At 37.1% G+C, this 14,333-nt stretch overlaps 1 protein-coding gene across 2 annotated transcripts in view; it reads right to left on the bottom strand.

Moving 5' to 3' along the window:
* The window catches only part of med25 (mediator complex subunit 25), a 36,492-nt gene that overhangs the window by 8,632 nt on the left and 13,527 nt on the right, over positions 1-14,333 (bottom strand). For both annotated transcript variants that reach the window (XM_061905604.1, XM_061905605.1), the window contains exons 11-15: positions 13,996-14,094; positions 3,186-3,271; positions 3,053-3,110; positions 2,330-2,437; positions 2,092-2,268 (exon numbers count right to left, since the gene is read on the bottom strand). In XM_061905604.1, coding sequence (XP_061761588.1) covers positions 2,092-2,268; positions 2,330-2,437; positions 3,053-3,110; positions 3,186-3,271; positions 13,996-14,094 — 528 coding nt within the window. The remainder of the gene's footprint in view (positions 1-2,091; positions 2,269-2,329; positions 2,438-3,052; positions 3,111-3,185; positions 3,272-13,995; positions 14,095-14,333) is intronic.

Genomic DNA, 14,333 nt, shown 5'->3' with positions numbered 1-14,333 from the left:
ATATATATATATATATATACACACATATATATATACGTATATATACATATATATATACATATATATATATATATATATATATATATGGATATGTATATATATATGTATATATATACATATCTATATATATATATATATCTATATATATACATATATATATCTATATATATACATATATATATCTATATATATACATATATATATACATGTATACATATATCTATATATATATTTATATATAGATATATATATATATGTATATAAACACACACAACAACACACACACACACACACACACATTAGGGCTAAAAAAATTAAACACAATAATAACACGTTAACATTAAATTTCAATATCAGGACAAAAACATTTTATCAGGCGATTAATGCAAACACTTCCTTTTTGACACTTGTGCCATGCCGTAGGGCATGGGTGTCAAACTCTGGCCCGCAATTTCATTTGGTCCTTGAGGCAATATCAAATTAACATTAGAGCTGGCCCGCCGGTATTATAACACCGCATTCGCCACTAATACTCATTCTTGCCAACCCTCCCGATTTTCCAACCATTCTCCTGAATTTCTCCTGATTTTAACCCGGACAACAATATTGGGGGCGTGCCTAAAAGTCACTGCCTTTAGCGTTGTCTACAATATGTCGTCACGTCCGCTTTTCCTCCATGCAAACAGCGTGCCGGCCAAATCACATAATACACGTGGCTTTTACACACGTAAGTGAATGCAACGCATACTTGGTCAACAACCATACAGTTCACACTGAGGGTGGCCGTATAAACAACTTTAACACTGTTACAAATATGGGACACACTGTGAAGACACACCAAACAAGAATGACAAACACATTTCGGGAGAACATCCGCACCGTAACACAACATAAACACAACAGAACAAATACCCATAATTCCTTTCAGCACTAACTCTCCCGGGACGCTACAATATACACCAACCGCTACCACCAAACCCCGCCCACCTCATTGTTATTTTATTTTAAGATTTATTAGCCTGTGGAAAAAGTTAATGTTGATATTTACCTCAGAAGGCTGCAAATAGAAAAGAGCCATTAAGTGTATTATTTAAATGGTATTTAATATACAATTTATGTTTTTTCTGTTTTTTTTTTTGAAAGTTGATTTTGCACTGTTAAGTTATAAGCCTTGCTTGTTCCATATTCAGTGTTAAGGCAAATCAGTGTAGCAAACTGAGCAATAATTAAGGTTTTATTCATGTACTTTCTCTTGCTACTTCAAGGCTTGAATCTTTGACTCATTCATTATTGTTTTATTTTGCGATTTATTATTGGCCTGTGGAAAAAGTTTATTTTGATATTTACCTCAGAAGGCTGCAAATAGAAATGAGGCATTCATTTTTTATTCAAATTTGATTTGATATGCCATTGATATTTTTTAATTATTATTATTTGAAACTGGATTTTGCATGTCACTATAAAGTTATATAAGCCTTGCTTGTTCAATATTCAATGCAAAACTTGTTTGAGTCCTTATTAAAAGCTTCATTTGTTCAACCTTGGCCCGCGGCTTTGTTCAGTTTTAAATTTTGGCCCACTCTGTATTTGAGTTTGACACCCCTGCCGTAGGGGGAGAACTTGGCAACTGCTGGTAGCCAAGTTCAATTGCTACTGCTGAGCCAGGAGCAAGCAGAAAAGGACATAGTAATGTCTACCCTATGGAGATATCAGGTTCAAGGCCATGGCAAGTTGTTCTCCCGACAAGAAAGGACTATTTTTCACCGTGAGAAGAGGTGACATCCCTGCAGCAAACACCATACAGTATATATATGCTAACACTGCTAAGATATTTGTGGACATGTATTTAAGCTACAGATGGAGATGATTATGAGGTGTCCGGTAATGTTGCAGAGGCAGTTGAGCTAATGCTACCTCAATTAGCGTCTCGCAGAGACGGCGAGCGGCTGCAGAGAAGTGCGTGCAGTACACTCTCTGAATGGAACGTCAATAACGATGCAGCTAAATGCCTTAAACAACACAAGTCAACTCCCCCAGCGCTCCTCTACGACTCCCCCGCATCATCATTATCATCGTGCTGCTGACACTCACCGCTCTGTGCTGCTGGATCTGCTTGTGGTTGGTGATGACTTGCCGGATGCCATTGACGAAGCCGCTCTGGTCGTTGGGGATAAGGCCCATGAAGATTCTCTTCTTGGACGAGTAGAGCAGCATGAGGACCCGCACCTCGCAGGGTGACGTGGTGTGTGGAAAGTGGACGCAGCCAGCCTGGAGGCAGGGGGTGGGGGTCAGCGGCTCCCTAAGCGGTCAAACGCAGCATCACACTTACAAAACCGTTGGCCATAATGCGGTAGAGGCCTTTCAGCGACTCCATGTCCTTGTTGGTGAAGAGAAACTGAACCATCCGAGAGTTCCTGAAGAGGTGACCTAATGTCGTCTGCACAGTAAAAACACAAAATAACACAAATTAACTGTTGAAATAAGATCATACGTACACTAGCCTATTTTGTTGTATACTACAATTTTATGACTTGGTGGATTATTTTCATGTCAGCATTGTAGGACCCAACAAGAGTGCAAATATGTTAGGCAAGCCAATAGTTTATATACCGGGGCGAGCAAATGTACCAAAAGTGCCAAACTGGCTCTATAGTGTCCCTACAACATGCAATGCACATATTTGCATGTGGTCCCAGGAGAAATACTTAAAATGGTTTAAGCTAACAGTTAGCATGAAAGGCCCTAGGAAGATAACAATATGTTCTAAAAGTGCCAAACTAGCTCTATAGTGTCCTTACATCAAGCCATGTACATATTTGTGTTTGGACACAGGTGAAATAACTAAAATGCTATTATGCTAACAGTTAGCATGGTAAGATTTAGAAAAGGTACATCAAACATAGAGCCGAACAGGTCCAATCCAGCCCGTGTAAAATTGAGCTGCATTTTTAAATTTAAGAAACTGCTGTTCTAAATGTGTCCACTGGATGTCGCAATAGCAATTCTGTTAGGCAAGCAAATACTTGATATACCTGTCAAAGTGACCACTCACCAGAAGCTGCTGGGGGATTAGCTGCATAATGAGTTTCTGAGGCCACTGGTCTGTGTTTCTGTTTGGAAGCACACAAGAATATCAGCAAAAGCACGTGAAAACAAGTGACACTAGCGGAGAGTTCGCCACTCACAGGTTTTCTCCTTGGTTGACTTGGACTTGACACGGCAGCGAGCGCGTCAGGTTGGTGGCAGAGTCCATGGAGGAAGCTTTGGGCTTCTGTGGGGAAAACAGGAGCAGCAAAGTCAGGAGGAGGAAAGTGCAGTCCGGGGGCCATTTGCGGTGCATAGCTATTTTTAAAAATGGCCTGCGACAATCATTCGCATTCTATTATTAGCCTGCTAGCTTTTTTGCAAATTTTGCAGGTGTACATCTCAGCTTCAAATATTTTGTTACTTCATGAATGATACCTTTCAGCATGCCAATGTTAATAAGCTAGTTTTTTTTTTAGCTCTTTTTGTAGGTGTATCTCAGTCACATTTTGGTACTTGATGCAACCTTAACTTACTTGCATTTTAAACCAATTTTTCAGGTACACACCTCTGTGGTACATGACACATGTTACAGTTAGCATTTTAACAAGCTAAAATTAGCACGCCAACTTTATTAAGGTACTTTAACTTGTATACACCCTAGTGTTTTAATGTTGGTATTTTAGTAATGCTAACTGTAATCATGCTATTGATAACATAGTACTGATGGGGAGTTGATGATATTTTTCTGTTTCAGATTTCACATTCGATTCTGCTTAACGATTTGGTTATTTATCGGTTCTCTTATCGATTCTTATTTGGAAAAAAAGTTAACAAATAAATGGATTGGCATCATTTTTTTTAAATTTAGAGCTAACATGATCTTACAAAGCCAACAGTGAGATTTTAGGTGGAACATAGGATAAAAAAATACTTTTTAAGATTAAAAAAAAAAAAATCTGTAAAATTTAACAAAAGAAAACGTGGAAATTACATGAGAATGTAACATTTCATAACATTTTTAAAACTTTTAAAAATCGTAGTCATCTATCCAAAAAAATACCATGCAAAAGTTTGTTTAGATTTACATGGTGAAACTAATATACCGTATTTTTTGGAGTATAAGTCGCTCTGGAGTATAAGTCGCACCTGCCGAAAATGCATAATAAAGAAGGAAAAAAAAACATATATATAAGTCGCACTGGAGTATAAGTCGCATTTTTGGGGGAAATTTATTTGATAAAACCCAACACCAAGAATAGACATTTGTAAGGCAATTTAAAATAAATAGTGAACAACAGGCTGAATAAGTGTACGTTATCTGACACATAAATAACCAACTGAGAAGGTGCCTGGTATGTTGACGTAACATATTATGGTAAGAGTCATTCAAATAACTATAACATATAGAACATGCTATACGTTTACCAAACTATCTGTCACTCCTAATCGCTAAATCAGATGAAATCTTAAACGTCTAGTCTCTTACGTGAATGAGCTAAATTATTTGATATTTTACGGTAATGTGTTAATAATTTCATACATAAGTCGCACCCCCGGGCAAACTTTGAAAAAAACTGTGACTTATAGTTTGAAAAATACGGTAATGATATAGGCTTATAGCATGCAATATGAGATATTTCAAACCTTATGATATAATGAAGTTTATTGCTTACATCTTATGAAAACCTTAAATTGAAAATCTCGAAAAGTGTAGCGTTTTGTTTTTTTTTAAACTCTAAGTTAAAATAAATAGAGACTAGACTACAGGTAGGGGAATTAAGTGAGTTTTATGATGCATCATAATTCGGACATGGTCGATTATAAAAGAGATTAGTAAATGTCAATAATCGATAATCTATTTATTTAAGGTAAATAAAGTAATGCAGAAAATGTGGCTTACTGCAACGAGCCACATCATCAAGTGATCCAACCAGCTCCTTTACTATATATAGTCTACGTATGATTCAGTTTTGCAAACATTTCCATTGAATTATTAAATGTGTCGGGCATTAATTAAACTGTTTTTTACTACAAATGCACTGTTTTTAAAAATTGCAATTGATAAACGCTTATTTAGGGAAACGAAAAGAAATGTAAAACTGCATCAAAATACATAAATTCAAGAGGCATTAATAATCGATTTTTTATCAAATCGTAGCTCCTGAATCGTAATCGAATCGTGAGGTGCCCAAAGACATACGTCACTTTGCATGTAATGCGTTAATATCACATATTAGTTTCACATTTGAAGTTGAATTGCTGACATCAATGGACTTTTACACGATATTCTAATTATATGAGTATTACCCGTATAATATGATGACTAAGTGAAATGTGGCTGGAGGAAAACATGCAACCTTTCTCTGATAACAATTGAGTGTTCCTCTGCTGAAGGAGCATCTATGTAGCAAATTGTTGCAAGCTTTTGACCACAAACTTAGTCAATGCTCAGTGACATTCTTCCTGACTGGTCGAGGCAGTGAAAACTCGCGGCAGACGTGAACTGGACACGTTACTCCCCGCCTCCAAACCAGTAAGAATATATCATTCATTTCAATTTAACAGGTAATATCGGTAACATTATCAGCGGTATTAGTACCTGTTGTGTTTACGTCAGATGACTGCTGCGGCCCGGGATAATAAACGCGACATTCATTGCATGCTGTATGTTCAAATGTTTCACCATATTTCTTGTACTGTACGCCCTCCTCCTGATGAAATAGTAACCTTGGAATTATTAAAAGTAGCACCGTTGTGGTCTTTTTTAGCAAAATGTCGGCAAACTTCGGTGCGCTTTTTCCGCCCGGGAACACGCCAAGTTGGCAACGTCACTATGCACGTTGCGTAATGACGTCACCCCCACTGGGAAGGATGGATATGAGAACCTTTTGGCAAAATGGCAAGCGATTCCAAGGAATTGATACACTAGGAAGGTTTTCGAGTCCCAACCCTATATAGCATTCTAGCTTATTTTAGCACATATTTTTATTTCTTGACACTATCTGGCCAGCGTGCTAACTGTTAGCATTTCAGATCGGTGTTGGCTCTTCAGCATTCACTCAAATTTCTAGCGAATTTGCATTTTCTAGTTTTTAGAAAAATATCTATACGGTATATTGTACTGGTTTTGAAGGTGAAAACTACCAAATTGGCCCCAACATTCTTAGAGTTGTCAGTCTATGGTCCTAAGTGGGAAAAAATTTGGGCACCCCTGATTTACAACATTTGAGATGTGGTGGAATTTTCCACACCCTCTCTGATCTGCAAAGTCTCGGCTTCACGAGGTGAAAGATTTCTCGGGATAATTAATTTAAGAACATCCCTACACGTTCTTTTCTTTTGTCTGCGTGAGAGCTCGGTTAATTTCATTTTGAGGATTTTCAACACTGTAAATAATCGCATACAAAAACACATCTTACATATTTGGAAATGTGCAACATTTGTCTGTGTTTGCAATGGCCACACGGCGGCCCAGTGGTCACCACGTTGGCCTCACAGTCAGGATGTGGAGGATTGTAATCTGTTTAAAGTTTGCGTGTTCTTCATGTGAGTGTTTTGGATTTCTCAGACTGATTCAGGCAGTCTGCTGCCTCAACGGGCTGTGATACAGATTACGATGGGATGTCAAGAGGAAAAGTCTTTTTGAGTTAATGGAAATGTTTTGCACATTTTGCTATCTATAGCTAAACCCAATCACATTCACACAAACAATTGTCAGTATTGGAGAATTTTTGGAACATTGGAGAACATACAAACAACACAGAGATACCCAAAGAGAGATTTCAAACCATGATCACCTCACTGTGAGGCCAAAATGCTAACCAATTGGCCACTGTGCAGCAATGTCTAAAAGCAACAAAGAAAAAATAAATAATTGGTAAGTAATCGTGTCACTTTTCAGGCTACATTGCTCTCCTCCCTGGACGGGCAGCTTTCCTAATGCCTGATGACGCTAGTGTTTCCCACACATTCATTATTACCGAAAGTTTAAAAAAAGTTGTGTTTGTTGCAATGCAGAAAGAAAAGATTGCCATGCTAATATTTATTAGCCTGTCAATGGGCTTGTTCATTGTATGTTAGCGTTAGGCTAAATTTATAAGAGCTATTCTTTATCTTGTTTTATTTTTTTTGTTTATTCCAAACTGTTCATTCCACATGTATGAGCACTTCATGTGTTTATTAATATACTTTCATTTGTGTGCTTACTATTACAGTAATGTCACCAGGGAGAATAGCAATTAACAACCTCAAGTTAGAACTTTTCCATCTCTAATTAAAATGTACCTATCTGCAAAACTAAATTCTAACATTAAGGGAAAGCGGAATAGTATTAATTAACTAGAAGAGGCAATTCCTGAAGGAATTGTGTGTGAATGCTCCAATCCTAAAGTTGAACTGAAATGCTGATAGAATGTAGTATGAATGTAAGAATAGTGGGAATGTTACAATGGTTTGAATTTCCAGGAAAACCGGAATTTGGTTTGGAACTTAGAAAAATGTCCCATTCATTTCAAATGGGAATTTCATGGAAATGTGGGATTTTTTTTTTTTTTATGCTAAAGATTTTGAATGTTCTGAATGGGTAGAAATGGTTGGTGTTGGAATTTTAAAAAAAATTGGTCGAGAAATGTTTAAGTAGTAAATGTTGAATTGAGAAATGGTATGATGGAATTTTCAGGAAAACCAGGAACTTTTCCAGTTCAAAAAACCACTTTGTTTTGTGTTCTAATTAAGAGGAATGTTTTGACGGTGGAACAGTTGGAAATACATTGAAAAATATGGGAGGAGTTGTAGCCAGAAAAAAGGGTGGAAATAAGGCTTTGGAAAACCAGGAATTATGGAAAATCCTGGATTTTTTTTAACTTGGAAAAATTATAGTTTGAATGTCCAAGGTATGTGGAATGCGTTGAAGGTGGAATGGTTTAAATCGGTTGAAAAATGTGGAAATGGTGAAAGTTAGAGAACTGGCCAATTTATTCTGAATGGGAAAAATGCCCAGGAAAACCCGGAAATCTGGGAATTTGTCAAGGGCAAGCCTGCAATTTCCGAAAAGTCTGAACAGTTTGAAGTGGGAATGGTTTGAAACGGGTGAAAAATGTGGAAGGCAGAGCGTGCCAAAATCTGGAGAAGAGGAAGAAGTTTAATAAATAGATGACTTTTGGAGTAGAAAAGCATATGTGTGACTGCTTTTGAGCATTCACACATGGGTGTACAAAATGCAGCCTGTGTTACATTGTAGTAATTAGTTAAAAGTTAAAGTTAAAGTACCAATGATTATCACACACATACTAGATGCGGCGAAATTATTTTCTGCATTTGAACCATCACCCTTGATCACCCCCTGGGAGGTGAGGGGAGCAGTGGGCAGCAGTTGGACCGCGCCCGGGAATTATTTATGGTGATTTAACCCCCAATTCCAACCCTTAATGCTGAGTGCCAAACAGGGAGGTACTGGGTCCCATTTTTATAGTCTTTGGTATGACTCGGCCGGGATTTGAACCTACCTACCGATCTCAGGGCGGACACTCTAACCACTAGGCCACTGAGTAGGTATACTGTTATTAATAGGAGAGGGAAGAGGAAAAAGAGGGAAGTCTGGGCTTCCCTGCTTAGGCTGCTGCCCCCGGGATTTGACTTCGGATAAGCGGAAAGAAGATGGATGGATGGATGGATGGATGGATGAAGTATTAATAGCAATAGTAGTAGCAATAGTAAATAAGCAGCAACAATTGGAAAGCACAGCAAAACGATATAATGTAACAAGAAAATCATAATGTGATACCAATAACACAGATTTGTCTTTAACCATACTAGATGTACAACATTTGTTAAACTTTAAAAAAAAATGCTATTATGCAAATGATATTTTGTGGGACCGCCGCCCCTGCCGCCCCATATTTGTTTGTGGAAAACATTGGACATGGAACGATGGTGAATAAAAATATGGAAAAATACATTCCAACAGTCTAGGAACTTCCTGTGAATTCAAAGCAAAACACAGATGGATTTTAAAGACTTTTTGTAGTTTTGAAAAATGTCATGATGACATCTCTCCAAACCCGTCGGTGCTCCTGCCCCACTGGGAGAAGGGCCAACGCCATTCGTCTTTAGGGCGTCAATATGGGATCAATGAGCAATCATGCTGGCCTGCCATCGTCACGGCGACTGCTGCACTGAGTGTGCACTCTCCTTTATTTGAGGGCATGAAAATTTTAAAAATAAGTTTTGAATTCTTTTTAACGTCGCCGATGAGGAGACACACGAAGCAGGAGACATCTTTTGGTGGCGTGGCGTCAGACAGGTGCTGGCTCAGCACATATCAACCAACAATCGATCTGACCATGAGGGAGGCCAATCGGTACAGCAGAACAAATGATGTGCAATTAATTCAAGAATATTGATAATCGATGACAGCTGATTATTGGCATGTCTACATTACCCACAAAGATGAGAAATACTTGAGATGGCTTTATTTTGTCTAAATAAGCTGTAAATAGGGTTGCGTGATTCAGACGATATACAACATAAATAAGGGGTGTCCAAAGTGTGGCTGATAGCTAAATTTTAAACAGCCACCGGCACAATCGTTCGTTAAAACTTGTTTTACGACTTTTATATTTATAGACCTCAGCGTCAAATATTTTGTTACTTGCAAATGATATCTGCGAGCATGCTAACCTTAGTAAGCTTGCTTTTTGTTATTTAGTTAATTTGGTAATTGATGCACGCTAAAATTAGTTGGCTAGCATTTGAAACGTCATCTATTTTGGTATTTCTCTAATGTTAGCCGTAACATGCAGTTGTTGGAATAGTACTGTTAGCATGCTATATATTTTAGCTCATATATTTTTACTTGGTGCCATATGGGCAGCATGCTACCTGTTGGGCTTTGGCTCTCAGGCACTTACAAGACATTTCTACCGAAATTGTATTTTGTAGGTCTTTCAAAAAAATCTATATATTGTACTAGAGCTGGGCGATATATATATATATATACATACGATATATCGCTGATTTGTCTCTGTGCAATATAGAAAATGACTATATCGTAATATTTGCGTATACGTTCTCACGCAGGACTTTTAGCTGCGAGCGTTCACTTCAGGCTCTCCTTGCTCTCTCCTGTGTCTCCTTCTCACAGACAAACATGCGCACATTCTTACATACGTCACAAACTGTCATGTCATACGTCACATACATGCCCTCACCCAGCAGAGAGGTAGTGGCGTGGCTAACGTTAGCTGCTAACGTAGCCGTACGAGAGAAAGAAGGTGCGGATCTGGTAACAAATGAAGGAAGACTTAATTCCCAATAAAAACAGGAGGCTTTCCATCGTCTGGCGGTGGTTCGGCTTCAAGTGGGAATATGTCGAACAGACAACCGTAGTTGTGTGGGGGAAAAATCGTTGCTATCAAAAGTAGCATTACTGCTACTATGTAGCATCATTTGTAAAGTCACACGCTAGAGAATGAAGAGAATTTCATAACTTTAGTAACATACCACATAGTGAAGGATGAATACTATTTGATTTCCTATTATGCAGCTCATTTTTATTTGACACTTAAAATGTCTCTGACAATCTTGCACTTTATGTTTTGGAAATGACTTGAATGTTTGTGCCATTGCTTAATAACTTTAATAATTACACTTTTGGCCAATTGACTTAGCTGGGATTTCCCTCTCTGCATGAAAGTTTAAAAGTAGCATATATTAATGCAGTATGAAGAAGAATGTTTTAATGTAGATACATAGAATCATCATACTGCTGTGATTATATGCATCATGTGTTCATTTAAGGCCAAGGCAAAATATCGTAATATATATCGTATATCGCGATATGGCCTAAAAATATTGCGATAATAAAAAAAGGCAATATCGCTCAGCCCTATATTGTACTGATTTTGAAGGTGAAAACTACCAAAATGGGCCCTGTGTTCTTTGATTTGTCAGTCTGTGGCCCTCAGTGGAAAATGTTTGGGACGCCCCTTATAAAAAGTGGGCCGATGATAGAGATTTTAATACTATAGCCATATTGTGATAATGAATGTTGATGACACATTCTAGCTGTGTGTGCAATTTTGGCGGCGACAAGAGAATCAACAGTGACTAATGTCCCTCCACAGTGCAAAGCCGTTTCGAAATCAGTAATTCTCGCCTTTATGGCGGCAAATAAAGCAACTTTCTTACAAGTACCATTATCACTGGATTATACGGGAAGATAGGGATGTAACAATATGAAAATTTCATAGCATGGTTATTGTGACCAAAATGATTGCATTTACCATTATTGCAACAAGTACCGTTTTTTTCATAGTTTGGCCGGGGGTGCGACTTATACTCAGGAGCGACTTGTGTGTGAAATTATTAACACATTACCGTAAAATATCAAATAATATTATTTAGCTCATTCACGGAGGAGACTAGACGTATAAGATTTCATCGGATTTAGCAATTATGAGTGACATATTGTTTGGTAAACTTATAGCATTTTCTATATGTTATAGTTATGTGAATGACTCTTACCATAATACGTTAGCATACCAGGCACCTTCTCAGTTGGTTATTTATGCGTCATATAACGTACACTTAGTCAGCCTGTTGTTCACTATTCTTTATTCATTTTAAATTGCCGTTCAAATGTCTATTCTTGGTGTTGGGTTTTATCAAATAAATTTCCCCCAAAAATGCGACTTATACTCCAGTGCGACTTATATATGTTTTTTTCCTTCTTTATTATGCATTTTCGGCAGGTGCGACTTATACTCCGGAGCGACTTATACTCCGAAAGATACGGTACTTATACACATACTGTAATCGTTTAACAAAGTGACTTTTTTTAAATGCCTAAAATAAATACAGACACTCTTAGAAAAGCCACTATTTTGCATGTTTTTTATTTCTTATTCTTCACTGATAGTGATTCAGTATTGTATCTGTTTTAATGGCTAAGTTTTTATATATATATATATATATATATATATATATATATATATATATATATATATATATATATATTTGTACTGTAGCACTTTAACATTTACTTCAATGTAAAGTCTATAAAAAACAAAATGTACTAGTTATTTTTTCTGGCGGGCGTCCTAATTTATTCAGGGGTCCTTGAACGCACCGTAGGAACACTGCCATCTGGTATTTCTCTGATTATAGAACGACAGCAGCTTGTAAGTTCAATGTTCACAGTTGAATATCTTAGTTGTTTGGACTGTCATTTCTTTAAAAAAGTTTAGATTATGGTATGCTATTTCTTAAATAGGAAATGTGTTAATGTTTCTTTTGTCTCAAGCAATTTAAGCGAGATGGCACCAGTCAGTCCATGACTTTATTAAAGTGTAGTGAATACTAACCGCCCGCAGTTACATCGGAGTTATCACTATTATTGTTACATCCCTACAGAGCCATGCTAACCGCAAATCTCTACAATGTAAACATACGGATCAATAGAAATATCGACAGTAACGATACCAACCATAGTATAAGATGGTTCATACTACATTGATTAGACCAATACTATTTTTTATTAAAATGTTTTGTCTTTTTTGTTATTGTCTACAAACTCAGGAAACAAGGCCCCTGAAGCCAGGAGGACTGTATGGCAAAACCCAAATGTTTTATACCAGAGTAGATAGAAGGATATTATTGACTGTTAAATTGTAACATCGCCATCCTGTGTCTCTATCCGATTACAATTGTCATCAAAATGTAAGTGTCGAAAATTGCAAAGTATCAGCATTGGTATGATTGATACTGCTACCGTAACTATTTGATATTGGATTGATACCCAAATTTGTAGTATCACCCAAAACTAACGTAAAGTATCCAAACAACAGAAGAATAAGTGATTATTACATTTTAACTAAAGTGTAGATAGAACATGTTACAACAGAAAGTAACAAGATATAAACGTTAAATGAACAAGTAGATTAATAACAGTTAATGACGCAATTTGTTACCACCATCAATGTGACCGTGGAGTCAATAAATGATGCAACGCACTTTAAGACTTTGAAGTTTTTATTATTTATTGTGTTGTTTTCTATTCTGTTAATATTATGAGTAATAATCTCTCAACTTATTTTATCATATGTTTTATAGAATTTTTTTGGATGGCGTTAATTTTTCTTCAGTGTGGACGCCTCAAAGGTGGCATTTTTCTTCAAATCCTCAGTGCCAAGCAAGGTTTTGTTTTTGCTTTGTTATTGTCAAAAGTGCTGTGTGTTTTCTTCTTCTATTTTATTGTGAGCACTTTGTGTTTGCTAATTGCCTGTGTATGAAAAGTGCTTTATAAATAAGATGTGATTTGATTCACTAGAAAAAAGTGCTATATAAATATAATCCCTCATTTTTATCATCAGCAACTAAATTAGGAGCATTTGATCTGTTATTGTCCTATCACATTGTATATCGTGATATATATCTTTATAAAGGACACTTCACTATATACTGTATATATAGCAATATAGATTGTAGGCCATATCGCTGATCTCCAAGTGCAAAGTTTGACTCCATGATTGTTTGTTTTTAGCCCTCAGCATTTTCCATCCATCCATCCACCCATTTTCTACCATTTGTCCCGTTCGGGGTCACGGGGGGGTGCTGGAGCCTATCTCAGCTGCATTCGGGCGGAAGGCGAGGTACACACTGGGCAAGTCGCCACCTCATCGCAGGGCCAACACAGATAGACAGAAAACTTTCACACTCACATTCACACACAGATACAATTAATAATCGATACTGACAAGCATTTATTCCTCATTTGTTTTGTCAGCTTTAACACATTGCTAAGATGTCATAAAATGTTAGGGGAAACCCTGATATGGGATGTCGTGATTTTACACTGATGGAAAAAAGTACAAGAAAAGATGTAATAAAATGTTAGGGAAAACCCTGACATGGGATGTCGTGATTTTACACGGATGGAAAAAAAGTACAAGAAAAACGTGAGCGTCTTACCTCCTGCCACTCCAGCACGCCGCTCCACGCCACAATCTTGTTGGCCATGCCTTGCTGTCCCATTGCATTTGGGTTTCCTGTTGGCGCCGACACACCCGGCTGAAAAAGATGGTAAAGACATTTAAAAACAGTATGAATGCCAACCATATTTTACAGGTTTACAGAATATGAAAACTGTCATCGGGCAAAAATAATAATGAATTAAAAGCGGTAGAAAATGGATGGATGGATGGACGGACTTCACATCAAATATTGTACTTCAAAAAAAAAAGTGGGGCAAAGGTAAATACATATTTTGTGATTTTACCATAAAAAAATAGTTTTTTTACGACAGTATT

Source organism: Nerophis ophidion, linkage group LG07, assembly GCF_033978795.1.
Source record: "Nerophis ophidion isolate RoL-2023_Sa linkage group LG07, RoL_Noph_v1.0, whole genome shotgun sequence".
NCBI lineage: Eukaryota > Metazoa > Chordata > Actinopteri > Syngnathiformes > Syngnathidae > Nerophis > Nerophis ophidion.
Note: the sequence above shows the minus strand (reverse complement) of the source record. Positions and strands in the feature narration are given on the sequence as shown.